We start from the raw sequence: 26955 nt of genomic DNA, 5'->3' as shown, positions 1-26955 counted from the left end.
AAAACTAGCCATGTCATAACAAAGTATTTCAACATTTTTTTAGACTTAGGAAGAAAAGATCATCAACCTTTTCTCAACTAAATGCAGTAGAACAGATGATAGGTTATGAACCATGGAGGCCATTTCTCCTCCCCTTGAAAACGAAACTGACAGTATGATTTGATTTGTTCAGTGGAACTAAAGCAACATTTCACCGGAAGAAAGGCACTTGTACGTAGGAACTTGACTGCTTGCTGCAGTTGGAACCCTGAGACAACTATGGGAATTAGCTCAAGCCGACTGCAAGCTTAGTCACTTCAGTCGTGTCTGCCTCTTTGCAATGCCATGGACTATAGCTCACCAGGCTCCTCTGTCCATGGAATTCTCCAGGCAAGAATACTGGAATAGGTTGTCATGCCCTCCTCCAGGGGATCTTGCCAACCCAGGAATCAAACCCGTGTCTCTTATGTCTCCTGCACTGGCAGGCAGGTTCTTCACTACTCATGCCACCTAGGGAGCCCCTAGCCCAAGCGAGTCCACTGGAAAATGGGAGGCTAGGAGGAGAAGAACCAAGATGGCTGGCTTGAGAGGTAGTCAATGGCCAGACATGTGAGTTCAGGAAAGTTATCCTAGATCATTCAGCTGCCAGAACACTTTCAAACAAGCCACAGAAGCTGGAGAATGCTTAGCAAAGATCAACCAACCTGGCTGAGAGCAAAGAACAGCCAACTCAGGCACAGAATCACAGAGTAAATGCAATGGTTGTATTGTGGGGTGATTTGTTACAAAGCAAAAATTTAATGATTACAAACACAAAAAAGAAAATCTTGAACAGGAGCACATTTTCCCAAGTTTGGTAGCCAAGCACAGGCCATTGGGAACCACATGATCTTTCACTAGATCTCCACAGTGTCCACAGTTCAAAACAGAATACTCATGTGAATATGCTGTGATCTTTGCATGGCCTCTCTGGTTCTGTGTTATGATATAATCACAATGTACACATAAGAATAAAATCTCACTTATAAGATATTTTTAAAGATAATAGACACCCGGACTATATGGACGTTTTAATAGAAATGGCACATTTGTTCTGTTAAATTATTATTAACACATTATTTAAAACACATTATTTTAAGTAAATATATTAAGTAAATATATTTACTTAATATTTTAAGTAAAATATATTTATTCTTAGTTATTGTACTGAGTACAAAAATTGTACTAAGAACAATGTCAGAAGTTTGAGGCATTATCTACTATTTCAGTGACCAGCTCTCATAAACTCCACATACTAATGTTGAGTAGATCCTCTGAAAAAATAATCTGTATACCATTTCTCTAACTTTTTACCATTTTCTGGATGTTTTGTCTTTATATTAATCAACTGATTAATGATGATCAATTTCCCTTGAAAATGGATTATTTTTCTGTAAGGGTCAAACTGTAGAACTTGGCAGTTATTTTAAGATTGATTTTACTTTACATTTCTTAAACTTTGAAATGAATTCTCATAATATTTTAGTTATAAATATTACATTGGAAAAACTGGAAAAGAGCTTGAAATATTCACCACCACAAATTATTTCCTCTTATAATTTTGAAAGTAGTGTGAAAAGAAATGTTTTAGTTAATACAGCTAATGGTCATCATTTACATTTTGACACTTAATGTACTGCATGATCAATAAATGCATCTGGAGTTCCTAAAAAGAGCTTTGACATCAATATTCTGCTACAAAGATACATTTACATATTCAGATTGGTCCAGTTATTAGTATAACATATACACTTTATTTATATAATTTTTATCTCTTTGAGGCCTCATTCTAAAGTTTTCATTTGGGTATCCTTTTTCAGTCTTTTCAATATAGTATAAGTAGTAATTAGCACTCAAATAGAGTTCTATAACTTTATTAATGATAAATAATATAAATAAAAATAATAAAAGTAATATAAATAAAATATTATAGATAATATAAATAAAATACATCTATTTTAAAGCTTGGTATCCAACCCCTCTGGGCATCCATTCTAATTTTACTCACACTTATTCTTTCTTCCTTGTCATCAATTCGAATTTTGTCTTTTTTCCAGTAGATAGTAGGTTCTGGGTGTCCCCGGGGAGGCTGGCACTCCAGGATTGCAGGCTCTCCGGCGGCCACTACAACATCTGTGGGATTTTGCCGGAAGTCATCTCGTAACACTGAAGAAAAATAATTGCAGTAAAAGAAAACTCAGAGACAGTAACTTTAGGTTTCTCTTGCAAAAGGTAACTTCAAGTCTTAAACATGCCCATCTTAAAATATGTCAGTGCCAACCTGAGTGCTCATCAACAGAGAAGTTACTAGTTATATGATTATGAATCTCTTCTATAAAATCTGAGTTGAAAATGAGATAAGCTGGAGGAAAATAAGATGAGAAACACTCATGATGCAGTTTTGAGATTTAATACAAACTCAAGGTACAAAACTGTTTAGGTAATATGATCCTATTTTTCTATTCAAAAAGCATATAGGTATACATACATGTATATAAATACATTAAAATTAATTGCTATGCTTGTTAAACTTAAAGCCCTGAAACATGTCATATGCACAGGGTCTGGGAGCATGTATGCATGTCAGTCAGGGAGGGGAAGTGGAGTGTGAACTCTCTGAGAAATGCTTTCTGGTGACATGAATATGGACAAGATCCACACTGTTTTCATCACACTTCCGAAGACAGATTCATTGTTCACCCTTGTAACGCACTAGCACCCACATACACAGGGCTACATTTTCATTCTGTCTGCATCTCCACCTGCCGAGCGACATCTGGGCAGCGTGACATTCGGAGCAGAGATATCCCTTATAGCAGCTTTGCCAGTCTGAATTTCCCCTCCTTTCATTAGGAGAACAGCAGGTTGGACCTCCATTGTAACCTCCGAAAATCTGGCATGCCTGGCTCTCCAAATGTCACCTATCTATCTCTGCACTTTTCTTCCCGTGGCAAGATGAAAAGCCTGGAGAAATGACTCCCTCCTATCACACTGCAGAATGCTGATTGATTTAGCAAATAAGGACTATATCTATTTTAGGGTAAACATTCAAAAAAGTAGTTGAGAAAACAGGTGGAGGAGATGAAGGGGTACAACCTACCAGTTATAAAATAAATCAGTTACAAGAAAGTAACAGACAGCAGAGGGAATATAGCCCATGTTTTATAATAACTTTGTATCATGTGTAATCTATAAAAATATTGAATCACTATGTTGTATGCCTGAAACTAATGTAATATTGTAAGTGAACAATACTTCAATGAAATTTAGTTGAAAGCAGCTAATATACCACATAACACAACAGCCTCTGCTTTTTATAACCAATTTGACTTTTTCTGTTCTTTGATATTCTAACACTGACAAGTTTTTTTTCTCAATATACTTTGGGCTAGAACAAACAATCACACACTCACACAAATACATGTGTGTATATGTATGTGTATGTATATGCATGTACACACACATATATTTTCTGTATGTAAATTGGTCAAGCTATTTGAGACTGGTCAAATTATCTGAAATCAAAATTGGGCAGCTTGTGCTAGCCTGGTATGTAAATCATCTGCTGCAAACATGGATTAGGTCAAACCAACTGCTTTTGATGTCCCATAAGGAGACCCACTTCAGCACTCTGCTTCTTTGTTGGGCTAAGTCTCCAGGTTAATTGTCATTCTCCAAATAAATAAAAATCCCGTCCTGAAAATAGGTCCAGAGAGAAAACTGAGTGACTTTTAGGGCTTTTCTTTTCTTGCTTCTTGCAACAACATGGTTTTCCATCTTAATGAAGTCATGGCCTTTTATGAGATTAGAGAACCTTGTCTCCTATTGAAGGAGCCATAAGAAAAAAGTGAGCACAAATTGCTCACTCTCAGTTTATAAGCTGATTAATTTACTGCTTTAGCTGCTGTGGAAATGTGTTCCATTTGAGCAGAGTGAACTGCATATTTTTTGAGTTCTCTTGTCTAACTGGCAAGAAAGATGTGATTTATATGCATAGGGGTTTGCTTCTGAATGGGCTGAGAGAAGTGTGCGTTAATGTGATGTTCCAACAGGAGGGGAAGAAGGGGTTAACACTGTGGTTCTCTATTGCAGGTAAATCCTCAAGGGATAGTAAGCTGGTGACTCATTTATATTCTAAATAGAGAACAGCTGCCTATTTATGCAATGTTAAGACCTGCAAAAATATGGTAACAGGGTGGTGAGCACCCCTACAATATCCGGTCCTGGCAGCAAATGGTGTTTTGGCAGGCCCTCAATCTGTTCCAAAATGACACATCTGGCCAGTTGGAGGACCTTGTCCAGAATGGTCTACTCACAAATCATAAGCCAAAAAGCCTCCACTCAAATGGCACTTAAGACCACTGCAAGTCATTCAGAAACACAGTATTACATCAATTTGCAACAAACCAAATTAAGACCAAAAAAAAAAAAAAAAAAGTCCTTTGACATAGGAGACAAAAAAGGAGAAAAATATCATAACAAACTAAGGGCTGCTACTCTTAAACAATATAACATGTGTTTATGGCATTCACACAAAAAAAGAAAATGACTCCAATTTGCAAATGAAGCCAAGAAATTGAACATCAACTGTAATTTCAGGCTTTCAGACTATTCACCCAGAGAGTAGGGTGAGATAATAGTATAATTGGTACTGTACCCTCTTCAACTTGTAAAAGGCTCTTTGGGGGTTTGTAGAATAATTCATTTTTGCTCAGTGACACCATTTCTTTCACTCTGTGTCTTTGGGGGTACTAAAATATTTTCTTTTCTCTCAAGACATTTTGGAGAAAAATAACCCTTTCAGGAGAGTCTAGCACAGCAACAAAGAATCTTAGAAATAAGTCTTTTTTTTTTTTTTCTCTTGGAAAGTTGTTATTTTAATTGAGGGATAATTACAATATTGTTGTAGTTGATTTCTTCCATATATCAACCTGGATTAGCCATAGGTAGACATATGTCCCCTCCCTTTTGAAACTCCTTTCAAACTCCCACCCCATCCTACCACACTCTAGGTTTTCCTCCTTCCCACCTGGAAAAGGTAATTTTTACTCTTCTCAAATCATATAAATGTTCTGACATTTGCTTATATGTGTCTGAGGTTTGTATACCCCTTAGCAAGTATAAAAACAGTAAAATTAAATAGTGTTTACCTATTTTTGGCTAATTCTTAGTTTCTGTTTTGGATTTTGCCCTGTGCTTTATCACAAGTGATTTAAAAAAAAAAATGGGCGGTGTTCTTTATAGTAAAGGATTTATATATGTGAGTAAAGGGAACTGAAACAGTTCCATAAATATAAAAAAGTAAAGCAAGTCCAAATTGAGTCTATATATTTTTTTTTCTCATTAAGCCCCTATTCTAGAAAAAAAAAAAAAAAAAAAAAAAACAGAGCCACATTTTCACTGTGGCTTGAGAAGTAAGCCAAAACAAGAACAGGCAGCAATATGTGTATTACCTAGAGCTCCAAACAAAGTCTTTAAATAGAGTGAAGAGAAATAAACATGAACTGAAAAGAATCTGGTTAAAACGACAAAAACTGGGAGTGGGGTAGTGGTAAGCAGTACTTAAAAGAAAAAAAAAATATAATAGGTAGACTTTTGATATAGTACGTGCTTTGCAGATCTAAGTTTAGAATACAAGGGCTCAAATCTCCACAGGGAAAAACAGAAATGTAGTTGGCTAGAACCCAAATATTCATTTCTGTATATGAGCTGAAAAGCACAAATGAGAGTTCACTGAGCTAGTTATAGCCTGGATTAGACCTGAATTCTTTTTACATTAACATGCACAGTGACTTAGAAAGTTATTCTGGAACATCAGTAGATTCAGAATTACTACTGTGTTTGATACGATAGAGTTCATATTCATGACATGAATATCTATAACAAATTATTTCAGTTCTACAGAAGATAATACTACAATATACTTCGCACAGTCTAATAAAATGGTTAAGGAATACTGTATTAAACAAAGATGACATGATGGGGCCTGTGGAAGGCTTTGGAATGACCTATTTATATGGTAGGTAAGTTTAGAGTGTGAATCCTGTCTGACTCTAGAAGGAAATGGCAACCCACTCCAGTATTCTTGCCTGGAGAATCCCAGGGACGGAGGAGCCTGGTGGGCTGCCGTCTATGGGGTCGCACAGAGTCAGACACAACTGAAGCGTCTGAGCAGCAGCAGCAGCAGCAAACCCTACATCAAGTCATTATGCTACAATGATTTGTAACAGCACCTGCGTCTATCTTTCCTGTCACCGCTGCCCTAGTTCAGGGTGTCTTATCTCTTCCTTAATTACTTCAAGAGTATTCTACTTAAACTTTTCGTCTGATTTCTCTTTTAATCTCTCTACTGTGGCTATTATGAGTTTGCTAAAGTGCACATATGATCACATCCATTACCTTTTCACAACTTTTAAAAGGCTCTTAAGAAAAAATTCTCTTCTTAATGTGACATCAGAGTTGTATATCAGGTCACCAATTATATTTTCAGGCTCATCACATACATTCCAGCAACCCTCCTATACTAGACACACAGAGGACCATCTCATTATCAGTGTACATTAGCATATATAATTTTTCTACTTGAAAATCTTCCCTAGGTAACTCTTTGTCCCCATACTTTTCCCTATTTCTTTCTTTCAACACACACTGTCCCTTTGGTGTCAGTTTCAGATTCACTCATCTGATATTTCCTTTTATATATACATTGGACTAGGTGGTGGTCGGAGAAGGCAATGGCACCCCACTCCAGTACTCTTGCTTGGAAAATCCCATGGACGGAGGAGCCTGGTGGGCTGCAGTCCATGGGGTCGCTAGGAGTTGGACATGACTGAGCGACTTCACTTTCACTTTTCACTTTCATGCATTGGAGAAGGAAATGGCAACCCACTCCAGCGTTCTTGCCTGGAGAATCCCAGGGACGGGGGAGCCTGGTGGGCTGCCGTCTTTGGGGTCGCACAGAGTCAGACACGAGTGAAGCGACTTAGCAGCAGCAGCAGCAGCAGGTGGTGGTGGTGGTTTAGTCACTAAGCTGCATTTGACTCTGTGACCCCATGGACTGTAGCTCGCCAGGCTCCTCTGTCCATGGGATTTCCCAGGCAAGAATACTGGAGTGGGTTGCCATTTCCTTTTCCCAGGGATCTTCCCAATCTGGTGATCAAATCTATGTCTCCTGTATTACAGGCAGATTCTTTACCACTGAGCCACCAGGGAACCCCCACACCGGACTAGATAAATCTCCAAAGGGCTCCCATCTTGAAGGGCATCAGATGAGTTCATCAAGTATACTTGAAATGCTGACTGAACTGATGAACTCCTCTTCAAAAGGGATGTGTTACAGTATTTTTCTTATCGTATAAAATAGACTACTGTGTCTTAATTTGATGTCAAAATGTCATTTCTGAAGAACAATTTTGTTGGTAGGATTTAGAAGACAGTGCATTTTTGCAAGCTCGCATCTCTCAAAAATAAAAGCCAGGCCGTTCGAAAAGGTCAGAAATCAGTCATTCAAAGCAACAATGTATTTATATACAACCAATAAAATTGTTACAAAAAAGGATAGTATATCATAGTAAATATTACAGTGGGCTAGGGAAGAAGTGACAGCCATTCCTACAAGCGGCACACATTTTCCCATCCTCATCAGCAGCAGCCCCAGAACCACCTCCCACCACGGGGGATGAGCAGGTGTAATCCCAGCCAGCCTGAGGCTCAGGTCCTCGACTCTACTTCCCAGGGAAGTGTACTCTCTCTCCCAGCTGCGCTAACTGGCTGCTATCACAGCTACACTGTGACCCTAGGGGGAGCACCTGTCTCAGGATAAAACTAAGACTCTGCACACTAGAAACAAAAAAAAATCTGGGTTCTTGATGCCATAACTGAACAAATCAATCCTGAAGACTGTGTCAAATCAGGACTTTCTATTTCTGTGATCCAAAGTAATTCTTCCATTCATTCATGAAGTAGAAGTCACTCAGTCATGTCTTACTCTTTGTGACCCCATGGACTGTAGCCTGCCAGGCTCCTCTGTCTATGGGGATTCTCCAAGCAAGAATCCTGGAGTGGGTTTCTATTTCCTCCAGGGGATCTTCCCAACCCAGGGATCGAACCCAGGTCTCCTGCATTGCTGGTGGATTCTTTACCATCTGAGCCACCAGGGAAGCTCTTTCATTCATAGGCCAGTTTAAATAAAGTTGCCCCTCTCAACTGAAAGTTCCCCACTGACAAGCTATAATAATGCTGCATTTTTCTGAAGTTGCAATGACCCAAAACCTACTACATCTACAGAGGAAACATCATTCACAACAAACCACATTATTATATTTGATATAATCAAGTAAGACAAGGTCAGAGTGGATAGGCCAGTCCCCCGCTATACAGACACAACCTGATATTTAGGGAACAATCACAAGTGGTTTCTTCTGCACAGAAGGGGAATGGGAAAAAAAGAACTCAGTGGGGCGACATCCTGCTACCACTGTGCAAGCTGACACTCTGGCACTTCTGCAACACGCTGACAATTCCAAAATGAGACGCTCTCGCCCCTCCTCATCCTACTGTGATTCCCTGTGCAAGCAAATCCACTCAGCAAATGGTCCAGTTAAACCAGCACAATGATTGGAGCATGATGAATGAACAAGGATACCCTGTGACTCGCTCATTTTCAAGCCATAACATTTTGTGAAGCCTAGAAATCTGCAGGGAATAAAACACACAAACATACAGCTCGCCCAGGAGGAATGGCCAGCTCCAAACGTCTTAGCCAAGTCTCTATTCTTGAATCCTTTTTTTAGCCCTGTTCTGTTCTTACCCGCAACATAATTTGAAGTCCCCCTAACAGTGCCAAGTCTTCCTTAATGTTTTCCATTAATGTTTAAAACTTGCTGAAGGATTCTTAGAAATTGCATGGAAACATTGTGCTCTCTGTAATTTCTATCTGTAACCTCTGTAATGCATATGTTCTCCTTGGGGACCAAGTGTTGAGATCATTCATAAACTCTTGGATCACACGTGGCACTGCAAACTGGTGACATCTGACCACGGCAGACGCGAGGCCTGTCTCTGGTCATCATTTCCTTTGGTTTGAGTTAAGGAGCCAGCAGTTGGCTAGCCTTCAACCCTTGGAAGTCCTATTTTTGGCAAAGCTTAGCATCTGATATTTGACAGGGATTTGCATACCCTATCCATTAGCTTGAGAGGAAGTTGCGGATTGAGGCTAATTAATGTTTAATCAGTTTCTCTTTTTTCTTCCCTTAAAGTGCCATTGTCCACAAATTTGGTTATGTGGGGTTGATATCTCTAGAATAACAGAAAACTTAAAGACAGAAGGGCAGCTTAGAGGCTGTGCCCAAATATATTATGTCAGGAGGAAGACCTCATGTAGGATGGAGGGTACTGGCCTAAATGTGTTCAAGGCAGCCTTCCTTCACCATAAAACAAAAACTCTCCACATCCCCAGAATGTTCTATTCTGCTACCCAACTTGCTTCCAGGACCTGCCCTTTTGAGAATTTCAGTCTTGGTCACAAAGATGGCTATAACTCTGGATAATGGAAGAAATAATATGTTGAATTTAATATTCAGAACTGACAGAGACTAGTCCTTTAAAAAAAAAAATCAAATGATCTTTCTCAAGGTGGTAACAAAGGGTAACATCAGATTATTTCAAGCTAAAATGTCTCTGATTTTCTTCAATCTGGGTTGGGGCATAAATAAATAAATAATCACAACATCTTTATAGGATTTACATTTACAGGATGATTACAAATAACCATCTGTCTGCCTCTAGCTTTTCAATCTGGTTCATGTCCCATTAGCCTTAAGTCTCCAGTTAAATCAGTTAGGCTGTGAGGTATTAGTCAGGTTTGTTACAGGTCTTGTAGAGTGTTTTTTTCCCCCACTATTTCCCATTTCTCTTCCTACCTCTCTTTCTCTTTTATCTCATTTAGCTCTCACTGTTAGATCAAAGAACACGAAAAATTTAAATGGACAAATCTCATTTATGTATAGATATATATTTGTGCAAACATTTTTAATTCAATATATTTATATATTTATGTGTAATTTTAAACTTAAAATATGTATAAGTATATACTTGAATTCAAACTTCCATATTCATTACTGCCTTAATGCTACATCTGCCAATTTGAATACAGGAATAAAGAGCACCATTCAGTAAATATTAATGTGCTGCTTTATTCTGGATCCCAATAGATTACCACTCTCCTCCCACCTTGTTAGTCCTTATCTGAAGGTATAAGCTTTTACAACATTTTAACACTGTGCAGTTCAGCAGCTTTTTCCTGTCATTTCACCCTTTCCTAGTATCAACGGGTTAGTGCTCTGATATTTCTCTTCCATGGTGTATTCTGATGTGCCTGATCAACATGAATTACAATGCCAAGTAACTGCCAGATGTCATAAGTTATAAACTCAATAGTCTAAGGATTATTACACATTAGGGCACCCCACAGTGCAAGGGTGTCCTGGAATTTATGTGTTATTTATTACCTATTGGCAGGGTCTCCAAGTAATCTCACCCCTGCTGATGAAATGAGGGTTGGAAGGAGAGGAAGGTCAAGGTCAACCTTCCTTGTCAAGAATGCCAGTTACTTTGAAACTATTGTTGCTCTATCTTTATCGCCCTCTACCTGAAACTCAACAAATTTTTGAATAAGTGCACTATATATTATAATGCATCTATAGGCCTTCAGCATAATTCTGCTGATTTCACGATTTCCATCACTTCACCTATTTGAACAATACATTTCATAACACAATCATTAGAGGTCTGATTTAGAGTGCAATCATGAATCTCACCATAATTCATGAACCTAAAAATGACCACTGGAAGAGTATGCTGTTTATTACCCAATTTTACACTTGAACATAGACCAAAGCCTCACAGCATGAAACTTACTGAATTCTAATGCAACAATGAAAGTTTTTTTTTTTTCCTAAACTTGTGGGATGAGGACTCTAGATGCACAGCTGTTGAACTATAATTCTGCATACCTGAGATTTTCATAATAATAAAAAAAAAATTCCACATGCCTGTGGACTGTTCAGTCTTTCTCATCCAATATTAAGATTTGCATACATCTATACCGCAAAATATGGCATTACTACGAGCTGTCAGGAATTCTGCTGAAATGAATATAATTTGACATCCTATATTCTTCAGGAAATGTTCTATTTGATTACTACATGACAAGAAGCTTGAAATGTTTCCTAATCCAGAATATAGCATATTTATTTTTAAATTGGCTGATTAAAAAAGCTCTATCATCTCTCTATTTTATTCCAAAGATCCAGTAACCGTCTTTTCTTTTGCCACCAAATGAATTCTGAATGCTGCGGTTAACATTCAGCAATCTCATTACCCAATCTACCATAAATCTTCAAAAGCATCACCATGTTTTGACAGCTAAGCAAGAGAAGAGGAAGCAAGAAGCATATTCAAGCACTCTTTATGAATGCAAATATGCTAAAGACAACATTTAAATTATTTCAGAAAAGTCATATTACATCATGGACAACAACCAGAAAACAATGTGCTTGAACCATTGAGGAGCACAATTTCTTTTGTTCCTGATACTAAGTCCACAGACCCACACCTCATTCATTCAATCTTGCCATATACTCTATGGAAACAAACTGATGCCAAAGAACAAACAGTGGATGGATGTATTTTTAAGGTGTAAGTGACACTGAGTGCTCATGAACAAAATTTATGTTTTCCCTAAAGTGTTTTTTAAGTATTTTTAAATTCAGTTCAGTTCAGTTCAGTCGCTCAGTCGTGTCCGACTCTTTGCGACCCCATGAATCGCAGCACGCCAGGCCTCCCTGTCCATCACCATCTCCTGGAGTTCACTCAGACTCACGTCCATCGAGTCTGTGATGCCATCCAGCCATCTCATCCTGGGTTGTCCCCCTCTCCTCCTGCCCTCAATCTCTCCCAGCATCAGAGTCTTTTCCAATGAGTCAACTCTTCGCATGAGGTGGCCAAAGTACTGGAGTTTCAGCTTTAGCATCATTCCTTCCAAAGAAATCCCAGGGTTGATCTCCTTCAGAATGGACTGGTTGGACCTCCTTGCAGTCCAACGGATCCTCAAGAGGCTTCTCCAACACGACAGCTCAAACGCATCAATACTTTGACGCTCAGCCTTCTTCACAGTCCAACTCTCACATCCATACATGACCACTGGAAAAACCATAGCCTTGACTAGATGGACCTTAGTTGGCAAAATGTCTCTGTTTCTGAATATACTATCTAGGTTGGTCATAACTTTCCTTCCAAGGAGTAAGCGTCTTTTAATTTCATGGCTGCACTCACCATCTGCAGTGATTTTGGAGCCCAAAAAAATAAAGTCTGACACTGTTTCTACTGTTTCCCCATCTATTTCCCATGAAGTGATGGGACCAGATGCCATGATCTTCGTTTTCTGAATGTTGAGCTTTAAGCCAACTTTTTTACTCTCCTCTTTCACCTTCATCAAGAGGCTTTTTAGCTCCTCTTCACTTTCTGCCATAAGGGTGGTGTCATCTGCATATCTGAGGTTATTGATATTTCTCCCAGCAACCTTGATTCCAGCTTGTGTTTCTTCCAGTCCAGCGTTTCTCACGATGTACTCTGCATAGAAGTTATATAAGCAGGGTGACAATATACAGCCTTGACGTACTCCTTTTCCTATTTGGAACCAGTCTGTTGTTCCATGTCCAGTTCTGACTCTAGTCAAACCTTCATATCTTATATGAAACTAGAAAGATGTCACATTAGTCATGGAGGTTTAGAAGAATCCCCCTCTTCCTCTGATGTGTTGTTCAGTCGCTAAGTTCTGTCTGACTCTGTGATTCCATGGACTGCAGCATGCCAGGCTCCTCTGTCTTCCACTATCTCCCAGAGTTTGCTAGAATTCATGTCAGTTGAGTTGGTGATGGTATCTAATCATCTCACCCTCTGTTGCCCTCTTCTCTTCCTAAAGGGTCTCAGTCTTTCCCAGCATCAGGGTCTTTTTCAATGAGTTGGTTCTTCCCTTCAGGTGGCCAAATTATTAGAGCTTCAGCTTTAGCATCAGTCCTTCCAATGAATACTCAGGGCTGATTTCCTTTAGGATCGACTGGTTTGATCTCCTTGCTGTCCAAGGGACTTTTACAAGTCTTTTCCAGCATCGTAATTTGAAAGCATCAATTCTTTGGCACCCAGCCTTCTTTAGGCTTCAACTCTTACATCAAACATGACTACCAGAAAAACATCGCTTTGATGATACAGACCTTTGTCAGCAAAGTGATGTCTCTGCTTTGTAATATGCTGTCTAGGTTTGTCATAGCTTTCCTTCCAAGGAGCAAGTGTCTTTTAATTTCATGGCTGCAGTCACTGTCCGCAGTGATTTTGGAGCCCAAGAAAAGAAAATCTGTCTTCCTGTGATACCCTAGAGTCAGTCTTGGTCAGCCACAGAGTATATGCTCAGTAATAAGAAAATAAACAGTCTTCTGCTATATTTTTATTCTCTGGGATCCATGGTTATTCCTAGGACTAGGACTCAGTATACTTTTACTCTCAAAATAGTCAGGGATAAAAAATAAACAGACAGAGTCTCTTTCTTCCTGCTTGGTAACGTGTCAGCTCTCTGTATGGAGATAACCACCTAGCTGAATACGATTGCTTTGGCTTCTCTGCCTGGGAAGGGACCAAAACGTGACAAGTAAAATTTACCAGAAAGTCTGCCAAACCTCATTATTTAGTTTGAATCAAAGCTATTTATGATGCCAGACTATTAAAATTCACAAATTATTATAATTCACAAATTATTATAATTCCTAATTTTGGCCATTTTCATGAATCACGTATTAGTCACCTCAGCCCCCATTCTTTCCTCTAACTTTCTACAAATGGTAACATTAGAAATTATTTTGTCAAAACTCTCTATGAACAATCAAATTATAACTTCTCTGAATGTAAGGCAAAATACAAGTCTAAAATATGGGCCAAAACAGAAAATCTGTGGTTAACAAATGAATTAATTTTCAAAATGAATGAGTGGATCCTAAATAATCAGATGTTACCTATATTTATCCAGTGATGTCAAAAGAGTATGGTTAATACTGCCCTTGAAAAGTTTTTTTTTTCCCCACATTTGCTTAAAAGTAAGCCCTTTGCTTCTGTAAATTTCTAGGAGACGTGGTTTCTGTTCATCACTGGGGATTTTTGTCAGTGGGTAAAAGAGCTGAGTGTGGAATTTGCCCTATAAGATGCGTAATTCCCTATTAATATCACACAAGTAGTTGAGGAAAAATTTATTCACTTCTTCTGAAATCATAAATATTTAACCTGACCTCCGACTGGGATAACCACATTATTTTGTCCTCCATACTAAGCATTTGGGAAACAAATGGAAGCATTCTTTGTAATTATGCCAGGGTAGTTCCTGAAATCCAGGCAGAATGTTAACTTATCCTCTTTTCTTCCTGTGTGGTTTATCCTCTATCTCTGCTGCCTCATGTTTGTCCCCTCAATCACAATTCTCAACCACACTGGCTGTTCCTCAGGTCCTGGAACATAGCAAGCTCTTTTCCATTCTAGGGCCTTCACACTGTTTTATATTTCTAAATGCACGCCAGTTCCTCTCCACCATTTGCTCAGTTTCTTTCACGGGACCGGGAACTACAAATTAATAAGTGTTTTGGAACTATTCCTTTCTGACAGAGAGGCAATATGACATTATAGTTTAAATAATGGGCTTAGTCAGAGGCCTGGGTTTGAGGCCTAGCTCTGCTATTTTATTAACTAGATGGTCTTATTCAGGTCTCTCAGCCCTATTAAACCTCACCCTTCTTCCTCCATAAAATGGGGCCATTAAATATTTATGTCTTTGGATAGTTATGAAGAATAAACAAATGGATCTCTGTAAAGTACACTATTAAATAAAGAAAACATTTCAGAAATGAGAATTATTATTGTTAGGAATACTAGTAAAAAAAGAAGGATCTTGCAATCTTATTTTTGTATCTGATTCTAAATGAGCTTAATGATGTCAATTTTTAATTCCTCTGAGTGTCAAACAGTTAATAATCTTCAAGAACTCTAGCTTGTGTACAAAAAAATCTTCTTTTAAGGTCTTGAGGGTCAGAGGGTCAAATACTATGCAGTTGATATTGGATGGTGGTAATTACTATGAGTACTGTCAGAGTTGGGATTCATATATAACAGTATAATCCTAAAGTCTAAAGTGTTTAGGTATTACTGTAAATGTGTTCAGTTGCTCAGTCATGCCTGACTTTGCGACCCCATGGACTGTGACCCACCAGGCTCCTCTGTCCAAGGGATTTCCCAGGCAAGATTACTGGAGTGGGTTGCCGTTTCCTCCTCCAAGAGATCTTCCTGACTCAGGGATGGAACCCATGTCTCTGTCTCTTGTGTCTCCTGAATGGTAGGCAGATTCTTTACCACTGTGCCACTTGGAAAGCCCTTAGGTATTATTATTTATGTTGTAAAATATTAACTGGGCAATAAATTGTCACTGCTCCCTCCAAATCAAAAAGCTTAATTTACTCAATAAGGTTTATCCAGTTTATTTCTAAAAGGTGATTTTAAATGATGTTTAACTTTGCTTTGTTTAATTGATAACAAATAAATTAGGTATTTTCATTTTTCCATCAGTTCTAGTTGTAATCACTACTTTGAGATAATAGAAGAGTTTTTTAAGTCATTTGTTTCTTTTTAATTTACTAAGTGGAAACCAACTATTTTAATGGTGACAGATGCTATGTGTCTCTTAGACTTAGAAGTACAAGATATTTCTAACAGAGATCTTGCCCTCAAAGTGCTAAAGAGATTTAAGGAAAGTTATCAAAAATAACTCAAAAACCACAATCGGAAAGAAAAAAAAAAGCATTCAGCATTAAAGAACAACATTGAAAATGTATTAAAATACAAAGGAGGGAAAGTGTTTCCAACAAGGAAGGCATTTTCACAGGGCCGCTTCAGAGTGAGTTTGGAATATGCACTGTATGCTTTAATTAATTACAAAAAAACACACATTAATTACAAAGAAACATGCTGGAATGTGCTTGCATGTACAAAAAACAATCTTTGGAAGGACATGCAAGAAACAAATAATAACAAAGCCTTTTCAAAGAAAACCAAAAGTGGGAAGGTAGTGATGAGACAGGAAGACTTCACTATACACACAAATACATCAATTAGTTACTAATATATATATATATATATATTTTTTTTTTACAGTGTATAAAGAAAAAATAATTTTGACTCCAAGTATTTTTAGAGACTACCATCTGCTCCAACTGGATTCAACACAAAGAGTTGTATGAGGGTATGGAAACCTGGTTTCTGACTACAGTCACTCAGTGACCCAAAGTGCAAGTTTACAGGAGGACAGTGCTTTGAAATACAAATGTCAACACAATATCTGTAGAATGGTAATAAGGCTCACCTTAAGAGATCAAAATACATAACTTGGTTAATTAGTTCCTTTTTTAAGACAATGAAATTTCAGAAAAAAAAATAACATTGAGAAGGTCTCTTCAGTAAAGATGAATTAAAGGCCAACTCTGAGGTAGGTACAAGGGATATATAGGTAAGATGACAAACTTCTGATCCAGACTAAGGCATGTTAAGTGCCTCATCAGAGGACTGGATAAAAAATAAGGAGGTTATAGGGGAAGGAGTAAGCAGTGATGACCGTGCTCTAGACGAGAGAGGCTTAAAGCCATCACATATATTCACTGTCAATCATATTCCAATAAAACCAAAATATCACTTATTTTGAAAAAGTTCCTAAATTTCTTCCAAATTATAAGTTGTGATTCCATAATCCCACTATAAATACATGAATCAAGAAAATTATAAATGATTCCTCCTTTAAAAATAAAAACATCTCCATTTGAAGGTTCTTTATGGAGTTTAATTTAGAGGAAATGTGAAAACTTTTTAATAAAAATTTTGGTTTCTATCTTTGATATGTTTATGCCTTTTATGCTCGTGATTTGAGTATATAAAAACATCATGAGTTTTTTATTTTAAAACTGGACAAAATGATACATGTTTATAGAGCTTAAGTATAATGATCTGCTAATATAATTTTACTTATAAAATGGTGGTATATCATAAAATGAATTATAGTCCATCATAAACAATATAATTAACTCTTAAGGAAACTTTCTCTATACCAATAAATTCAGTTTTCTCTAATTCTTAGGTTTATGATATTATAAGCTCATTAAAATGTTAGTTAAAACTCATTAAATGCATACTGAGAGGTAACAGCTCCATTACTGTAATATGATATAAAGAAAAGAGAATGCTTTATTATCATTCAACTGTTTTCAAAACTGAATATATTTGCATAATAAAAGGTTCACTGTATATTTTCAATAGTCTTCAAAAATTAAGCAATAAGTTAAAAATGTATTTTCTAAAATTAACTTTCTTCCTGCAGAGTCTTAGTTATTGGGTTTTTTTTTCCCCCATTAGGAAAAGTGGTCATGTTAGAGATGGTGGTTATTAGAGACAGAAAATCATTTGAGGTAATACTAAAATACACTAACACAGTCTTTATTTCTTTTGGAATATTTTTAATGTTTAGGTAGAAAAGGATTTCTGGGCTTCCCAGGTGGTGCCAGAGGTAAAGAACCCACCTACCAATGTAAGAGATAGGAGACGTGGGTTCCATCCCTGGGTTGGGAAGACCCCCTGGAGGAGGAAAGGGCAACCCAGTCCTGTAACCTTGCTTGGAGAGTCCCATGGACAGAGAAGCCTGGTGGGTTACAGTCCACAGGGTTGCTAATAGTCGGACATGACTGAAGTGACGTAGCATGCATGCACATAATAGGATTTCCCTACAACAATAGATATTTTAATCAAATACTACATTTAACTGCCTTCACTAGATATTATTTCAGTGCCTTGAATGACCAAAAAGAGTCAGATGGAAACTAGATTGGAAATTAACCATATACCCAATATAGATTTAATTATTTAATGATTCTCTCTAGCAGTAGCTTAGACACAGTAATTGCCTGATAACATTGCTGAGGGTTAAGATGTGGAAAATCCCTATAGTGATTTTTTTTGTATTCTCCCCCAAACCCTACATAATGAAACCAATACCATTAAAGTACTGCAAAAACATACCTAAGTATGCATTTCTTGTGTTCTGAGATACTTTCCTAACTTTCCTCACACTAGCCATTACTCTTGCCTACACGTGGCCAGAAACTTCTCTTTCTTAAAACATGGTCAATATCACTCAAAAATGGAATTCCCCAAGACACAAATTCTTCATGGCTAACCTCTTTCAGTCCTGGCTCCATGCTGAGGACTCTAAAATGAATGCCTCCAAATGAATGAGCACCCCAGAACTTCAGACTTACATTCACTTGCCTGTTTGACATCACCCCTTGCATGTCTAATAGCATCTGGAATTTAACATGACCAAAATCAAATTCTTGTTCTTTGTCACACAAATCTTCATTCCCTAATGTTCTTCATCTTTGCCTGTGGTACAACAGTGTATAAATTACTCAGGAAAGTATTGTTTTTCCTCCATTTCTGTTACCTGTCACCCATGAACATCCCCCGCATACATACACATCATTTTGTTCATCAGTAAGACCCAAAGACCATGGGACTTATCCGGAATCTATTTTTTTCTTTACTTCTAATCCTGTCACCTGGTCTCAGTCAATGTCATCCCTCATGGAATACTGGAGCTGACTCTTAACAACCAGAGAGCTTATTCTTAGATAAGGAGACAAGGGCCCTCAGAGGAGGAGAAAGGAACAAAGGTTTTTGGCTTTTTCCCGCCCCCCCCTCCCCCACTGCTTAGTCTTAGTCACATAAGCCATGAGTTGTTATGACAACAATCTATTCTGCCTAAGACTAGTTTTCTCTAAGTCCAGAGCTCATGGTAACACAACAAAACAGCTCATTTTGCTCAAGGGTATGTTCCTCCTTAAGCTCTGTTCACTTCAGTTCAGTCACTCAGTCCTGTCTAACTCTTTGTGATCCCATGGACTGCAGCATGACAGGCTTCCCTGTCCATCTCCAGTCACCAACTTTCAGAGCTTACTCAAACTCATGTCCAGCACATCGGTGATGCCATCTAACCATCTCATTCTCTGTCGGCCCCTTCTCCTCCCTCCTTCTATCTTTCCCAGCATCAGGGTCTTTTCCAATGAGTCAGTTCTTCACATCAGGTGTCAAAGTACTGGAGTCTAAGCTTCAGCATCAGTCCTTCCAATGAATATTTAGGACTGATTTCCTTTAGGATGGTATGGTTAGATCTCCTTGCAGTCCAAGGGACTTTCAAGAGGCTTCTCCAACACCACAGTTCAAAAGCATCAGTCCTTCAACACTCATCTTTCTTTATAGTCCAACTTTCACATCTGTAAGTGATTACAGGAATAACCATAGCTTTGACTAGACAGACCTTTGTTGGTAAAGTAATGTCTTTGCTTTTTAATATGCTGTCTAGGTTGGTCATAGCTTTTCTTCCAAAGAGCAAGCATCTTTTAATTTCATGGCTGCAGTCACTATCTGTAGTGATTTTGGAGCCCCCCGCCCAAATAAATTTTCTCACTGTTTCCATTGTTTCCATCTATTTGCCCTGGTCAGTTTTCATTTCAATCCCAAAGAAAGGCAATGCCAAAGAGTGCTCAAACTACCACACAAATGCACTCATCTCACATGCTAGTAAAGTAATGCTCAAAATTCTCGAAGCCAGGCTTCAGCAGTACGTGAACTGTGAACTTCCAGATGTTGAAGCTGGTTTTAGAAAAGGCAGAGGAACCAGAGATCAAATTGCCAACATCCGCTGGATCATGGAAAAAGCAACAGAGTTCCAGAAAAACATCTATTTCTGCTTTACTGACTATGCCAGAGCCTTTGACTGTGTGGATCACAATAAACTGTGGAAAATTCTGAAAGAGATGGGAATACCAGACCACCTGACCTGCCTCTTGAGAAATCCGTATGCAGGTCAGGAAGCAACAGTTAGAACTGGACATGGAACAACAGACTGGTTCCAAATAGGAAAAGGAGTACGTCAAGGCTGTATATTGTCACCCTGCTTATTTAACTGATATGCAGAGTACATCATGAGAAACATTGGGCTGGAAGAAGCACAAGCAGGAATCAAGACTGCTGGGATAAATATCAATAACCTCAGATATGCAGATGACACCACCCTTATGGCAGAAAGTGAAGAGGAGCTAAGGAGCTTCTTGATGAAAGTGTAAGAGGAGAGTGAAAAGGCTGGCTTAAAGTTCAACATTCAGAAAACTAAAATCATGGCATCTGGTCCCATCACTTCATGGGAAATAGATGGAGAAACAGTGGAAGCAGGGTCAGACTTTAATTTTGGGGCTCCAAAATCACTGCAGATGGTGACTGCAGCCATGAAATTAAAAGATAGCATATTGAAAAGCAGAGACATTACTTTGCCAACAAAGGTTCATCTAGTCAAGGCTATGGTTTTTCCAGTGGTCATGTATGGATGTGAGAGTTGGACTATGAAAAAAGCTGAGTGCCAAAGAATTGATGCTTTTGAACTATGGTGTTGGAGACAACTCTTGAGAGTCCTTTGGACTATAAGGAGATCCAACCAGTCCATCCGAAAGGAGATCAGTCCTGGGTGTTCACTGGAAGCACTGATGCTAAAGCTGAAACTCCAATACTTTGTCCACCTCATGCGAAGAGTTGACTCACTGGAAAATACTCTGATGCTGGGAGGGACTGGGGGCAAGTGGGGAAGGGGAGGATGAGATGGCTGAAAGCCATCACCAACTCGATGACATGAGTTTGAGTGAACTTCGGGAGTTGGTGATGGATAGGGAGGCCTGGCCTGCTGCAATTCATGGGGTCACAAAGAGTCAGACAGGACTGAGCTACTGAACTGAACTGAATGATTATGTAACAATAATGTATCTTACTTGAGGACATGTTTCTCCTTCTTTACAAGAATCTTCTGACTAATCTTGTTACCTTAAGAGATATGTAGTGGGAATGGGTCTGGTAAGACCTTTCTATTATTATTAAACAATCAAAAAACTAGATAAAGCCGTGATAAGACTAGCAAGTAGGGCATGCTCCCCTCCCTTCCAGTGTCTATGTAAGAAGCTTTCTCTAGCCCTTTCCACTTTAATAAAACTTTTGCCACAGGAAGCTCTGAGTGACTGGAGCCGTGTATTTGATTTCCTTCGGAGATCATGAATCCGACACTGTTCACCATAAGATATCACAATCTTATTTTTACTCATCTTACAGTCAATTTTTCACACAGTTGACAGAGTAACCTCATTAAAGTTATAAAGCAAATCTTGCCATCCTTCTGCTTAAATGCCTCCAAAAGACGCACCATATCTAGAAAACAACCAAATCCTTACTCTGGCCTACAAGGCATCGTGAGATCTGGACTCTTATCATATGGCACCTATTCCTCTTTCTCTCTCTCCCGCAGCCACAAGAGCACTTCTCTTCTGTTATCAAAGACTTCCTTAGGTCCTTTAATATTATTCACTGTGAAATATTCTTCTCCAAAGCCTTCCTTTTACCTCTCCTCTTCTTGTCCAACAAATCTCAGTTTATGTATCAAATCATTGAGTTCCTCTTTTATGACTATCCCATCTTAAGAAGCAAAAAGATCACACATATCAAACCCTTCTGGTATTTTTCCCCTGCATATCACATATCACTATGTGAAGTCATTCTTATCTGCTTACTTATTCATTATCTATTTGCCTTCAGTAGAACATAAGCCATCTCCATGGAAACAAGGAGGAGGGCCTCTCTCATTGTTTATTGTTGTATCTCCAAGTGTCTAGAATGGTATTCTTGGCACACATAAGTTCAAAGTAAATATTTACTGAATGAATAGATGAATGAGGAATTTCATCATTAAGATAAGACTAAACTGGATACAGCTGATTATTACATATGCATCTTTAGTAGAAAGTTTCTAAACTGACTGATTTACTCAATAAATGTATGGGAAGTTGCATGTCTTTGTTTTAGTAAAAAATAATCTATTTATTTATCTATCTATATCTATCTGAAGGTGAAGGTGAAGGTGAAGGGCTTCCCTGGTGGCTCAGAGGTTAAAGTGTCTGCCTCCAATGTGGGAGACCTGGGTTCGATCCCTGGGTTGGGAAGATCCTCTGGAGAAGGAAATGGCAACCCACTCCAGTATTCTTGCCTGGAGAATCCCATGGATGGAGGAGCCTGGTAGGCTACAGTCCACAGGGTTGCAAAGAGTCGGAAACGACTGAGCGACTTCACTTTCATGCTTTGAGGGGCATTATTGTAGAATGATCTCCCAGTAGTGGAACGTCAGTAGTTTTTCATTTTCAAAGTTAAAAACTAATTCACAAATTTCACATTATTGAAATGGTCAGAAAAAAATGTCAGAAATTTATATCACTGCTTACCACATTCATAATCTTTTCAAGATCATGTTCTGCCTGTTATTTAAAAATATCTCAATTATCTAGTTAGGTGGGATAAATCAATGTCAAATAATGGTCAAGATTTCTTGCCTATAAGGTCAATGGAAACCCCACAATGACCCTGTGGCATAGGTAGTTTTATGGATGAAAAGGTTCCAAGATGCCAACTTCATCCAGTTAATAAGAAAAGGGATGAGAATTTGAAAGATAATTTTTGTCATTCTAGAGCTTACATTTTAAGATTATTTTGATAGAAACTTAAGTACAACAGACATATTTTATAATTTGTTAACACAATAATTAAAGTATATTAAAAATAATTTACATGGAAAATAAGGTCTTCAATATAATCAGTTATTATATCATGCTGCGAGATGGTGATTTCAAAAATTAGGATAAGTATATTTTTAATTTAAAATTCATGATGAAACTTGCTCCTTTGAAAGAATCCCAAAATGCACCTGATTCTGTACAAACATTTTTTCATAAAAACTAGAGAACAAAAGTGAGTGATCAGTATTATACCGGTATCTTTCTCTACAATGATATATTACAGCTCTTCTAATAGTAGCACAAGTTCTTAGGATTTGTCTTTTTTTTTTTTTTTAATACATAAGTAAATTTCTTCTTTCAGCAAAAGTAAACCTTTAGTCAGACTCCTTTTTATTTTCTATTTTTGGTTCAAAAAACCTGTAGCCATCTTGGATACCATTCAATTCTCAGTTACATAATCATTATGAGATGTTTTCTGCAATTATAAGTACAGATAGGACATTGCAGCTTCAGGTATTCAGTACCCTCTGCAGGTTAAACCTATGGTTTTGGTGAATGAACGTCTTTGGTTTGAGTCCCAGCACTGTTGCTTATTAGTTACTAGAGTTGGGGCAGGTTATTTACCCTCTTTAAGCTTTTGCTTCTTTATCAGTAAAGTGGGGATAATGGTACCTTATCATAAAGGGTGACAATGAGGACTAAGTTAAACATTTTTTGGCATTTAGCACATATCTAGCAAAAAGGAAGTATTCATTCATTTTCATGGTTTTGTATAATCAAATAGTGATGTTTAAAGTTATATTTTTCCTTAAAAAGTATTAATCTACCCATATGATAATTCTCCATGTTAATAGATATACAACAAAAGAGGTAGATTAAATAGAAAAAAAAAAGGAAATTTCTGTTACTGTACTAATTCAATAATGTAATATTAAAGGTCAACATTCAGAAAACGAAGATCATGGCATCTGGTCCCATCACTTCATGGGAAATAGATGGGGAAACAGTGGAAACAGTGCTAGACTTTATTTTTTGGTCTCCAAAATCACTGCAGATGATGATTGCAGCCATGAAATTAAAAGATGCTTACCCCTTGGAAGAAAAGTTATGCCCAACCTAGAGAGCATGTTGAAAACCAGAGACATTACCTTGCCAATAAAGGTCTATCTAGTCAAGGCTACAGTTTTTCCAGTGGTCATATATGGATGTAAGAGTTGGACTGTGAAGAAAGCTGAGCACTGAAGAATTGATGCTTTTGAACTGTGGTGTTGGAGAAGACTCTTGAGAGTCCCTTGGACTGCAAGGAGATCCAACCAGTCCATTCTGAAGGAGATCAGCCCTGGGATTTCCTTGGAAGGAATGATGCTAAAGCTGAAACTCCAGTAGGCTGGCCACCTCGTGCAGACAGTTGACTCACTGGAAAAGATGTGATGCTGGGAGGGATTGGGGGCAGAAGGAGAAGGGGACGACAGAGGATGAGATGGCTGGATGGCATCACTGACTTGATGGACGTGAGTCTGAGTGAACTCCGGGAGTTGGTGATGGACAGGGAGGCCTGGCGTGCTGCGATTCATGGGGTCGCAAAGAGTCGGAAACGACTGAGCGACTTCAGTAAACTGAAGTAATATCAAATAATTTGCATAATCAAGATAATGGTTATTGGGTCTAAATAATTAGTTTAGGAAAAAGGAAAGATATACCCATTTGAATGCAGATTCCAAAGAACAGAAAGAATAGATAAGAAAGACTTCCTCAGTGATCAATGCAAAGAAATAGAGGAACACAATACAGTGGGAAAGACTAAGGATCTCTTCAAGAATACCAGAGATACCAAGGGAAAATTTCATGCAAAGATGGGCACAAAAAAGGATAGAAATGGTATGGACCTAACAGAAGTAGAAGATATTAAGAAGAAGTGGCAAAAATACACAGAAGAGCTATACAAAAAAGATCTTCATGACCCAGTTAATCATGATGGTGTGATCATTTACCTAGAGCCAGACATCCTGGAATGAGAAGTCAAGTGGGCCTTAGAAAGCATTGCTCTGAACAAAGCTAGTGGAGGTGATGGAATTCCAGTTGAGCTATTTCAAATCCTGAAAGATGATGCTGTGAAAGTGCTGAACTCAATATGCCAGCAAATTTGGAAAACGCAGCAGTGGCCACAAGACTTTAAAAAGTCCGTTTTCATTCAAATCCCCAAGAAAGGAAATGCCAAAGAATGCTCAAACAACTGCACAACTGCATTCATCCCACATGCTAGAGAGTAATGCTCAAAATTCTCCAAGCCAGGCTTCAACAGTACATGAACTTCCTGAGATTTAAGCTCGTTTAGAAAAGGCAGAGAAACCAGAGATCAAATTGCAAACATCCACTGGATATTCAAAAAAGCCAGAGTTCCAGAAAAACTTTGACTTCTGCTTTGACTATGTCAAAGCCTTTGACAGTGTGGGTCACAACAAACTGTGGAAAATTCTGAATGAGACTGGAATACCAGACCACCTGACCTGCCTCCTGAGAAATTGGTATGCAGGTCAGGAAGCAACAGTTAGAACTGGACATGGAACAAAGACTGGTTCCAAATAGGAAAAGGAGTACATCAAGGCTGTACATTGTCACCCTGCTTATTTAAGTTATATGCAGAGTACATCATGAGAAATGCTGGACTGGAAGAAGCACAAGCTGGAATCAAGATTGCCAGGAGAAATATCAATAACCTCAGATATGCGGATGACACCACCCTTATGGCAGAAAGTGAAGAAGAACTAAAGAGCCTGTTGATGATAGTGAAAGAGGAGAGTGAAAAAGAGGGCATAAAACTGAAATTCAGAAAACGAAGATCATGGCATCTGGTCCCATCACTTCATGGCAAATAGGTAGGGAAACAATAGAAACAGTGACAGACTTTATTTTGGGTGGCTCCAAAATCACTGCAGATGGTGATTGCAGCCATGAATGTAAAAGACACTTGCCTCTTGGAAGAAAAGTTATGACCAACCTAGAAAGGATATTAAAAAGCAGAGACATGACTTTGCCAACAAAGGTTCATCTAGTGAAAGCTTTGGTTTTGCCAGTAGTGATGTATGGATATGAGAGTTGGACCTAAAGAAAGCTGAGCTCTAAAGAATTGATGCTTTTGACCTGTGTTGTTGGAGAAGACTCTTGAGAGTCCCTTGGACAGCAAGGAGATCCAATCAGTCCATCCTAAAGGAAATCAGTCCTGAATATTCATTGGAAGGACTGATGCTAAAGCTGAAACTCCAATACTTTGGCCAACTGATGCGAAGAACTGACTCATTTGAAAAGCCCCTGATGCTGGGAATGATTGAAGGTGGGAGGAGAAGGGGATGACAGAGGATGAGATGGTTGGATGGCATCACCGACTCAATGGACATGAATTTGAGTAAACTCTGGGAGTTGGTGATGGACAGCGAGGCTTGGCCAGCTGCGGTTCATGTGGTCACAAAGAGTTGAACATGACTGAGGGACTGAACTAAACTGAACTGAATTGGTTTAGACATTTACATTAATTACATTAGATTACAGTTGTGGCACTTTAATTTTGCTTTATAAAAATCAATCATTTACTTTTAGAGTTGTTTTTCTTAGTAAAAACACATAAATGGGAAAAAATTTTCAGCAAAAGAAAGTGTCATAATAGTAGCAAGCAAGTGCAAAGAATGACAATACTATAAAGCCAGATGATTTTTATGCCTAATTCTTAGCAATCATTTAATTTCCACTTAAAGGTAGACATTTTATCCCAAAAAATTAACTCCTTCTTAATACAAATTTTCACTATGCTCAAATTGGTAAGACATCTTCTCTTTTTATTGCTTTAATTGCTGAACAAATATTTCATCATTTATTAGACTGGGTATCTGATACTCAGTGTTATACAGCTGGTGATGCCTAAAAATTAAAATAAATCATTTTGAGAACACAAAAGAAATGTTGAAATAGAAGAAAACACAAAACAGGTTTAGGTCCTCAGGAACCAAAAATCACCTGTTCCTGACAGTTCCATCTTCCACTCTCCAAATGCATGTTAGTAAAACAAAAGCAGTCCAGCCCAACCCCTGACATCTTTAATTGACTTCCTAGAGAGTGTTATCAAGAGCTACTCAAGCGGGGCTAATAGTGCCTGCAGATTGCTCACACATGGCAAAGCTGGGTGTGTTGGACTTTAAAAGGGCTGGAGGGA

At 38.2% G+C, this 26955-nt stretch overlaps 1 protein-coding gene across 1 annotated transcript in view; it reads right to left on the bottom strand.

Moving 5' to 3' along the window:
• Positions 1 to 26955, bottom strand: part of ROBO2 (roundabout guidance receptor 2) — a 665634-nt gene that overhangs the window by 192168 nt on the left and 446511 nt on the right. Inside the window, exon 3 of the mRNA XM_069578659.1 lies at positions 2027 to 2184. Within this exon, the coding sequence (XP_069434760.1) occupies positions 2027 to 2184 (158 nt within the window). The remainder of the gene's footprint in view (positions 1 to 2026; positions 2185 to 26955) is intronic.

This window comes from Ovis canadensis, chromosome 1 (assembly GCF_042477335.2).
Source record: "Ovis canadensis isolate MfBH-ARS-UI-01 breed Bighorn chromosome 1, ARS-UI_OviCan_v2, whole genome shotgun sequence".
Taxonomy (NCBI): domain Eukaryota; kingdom Metazoa; phylum Chordata; class Mammalia; order Artiodactyla; family Bovidae; genus Ovis; species Ovis canadensis.
This window is presented reverse-complemented; position numbering and strand designations above follow the sequence as displayed.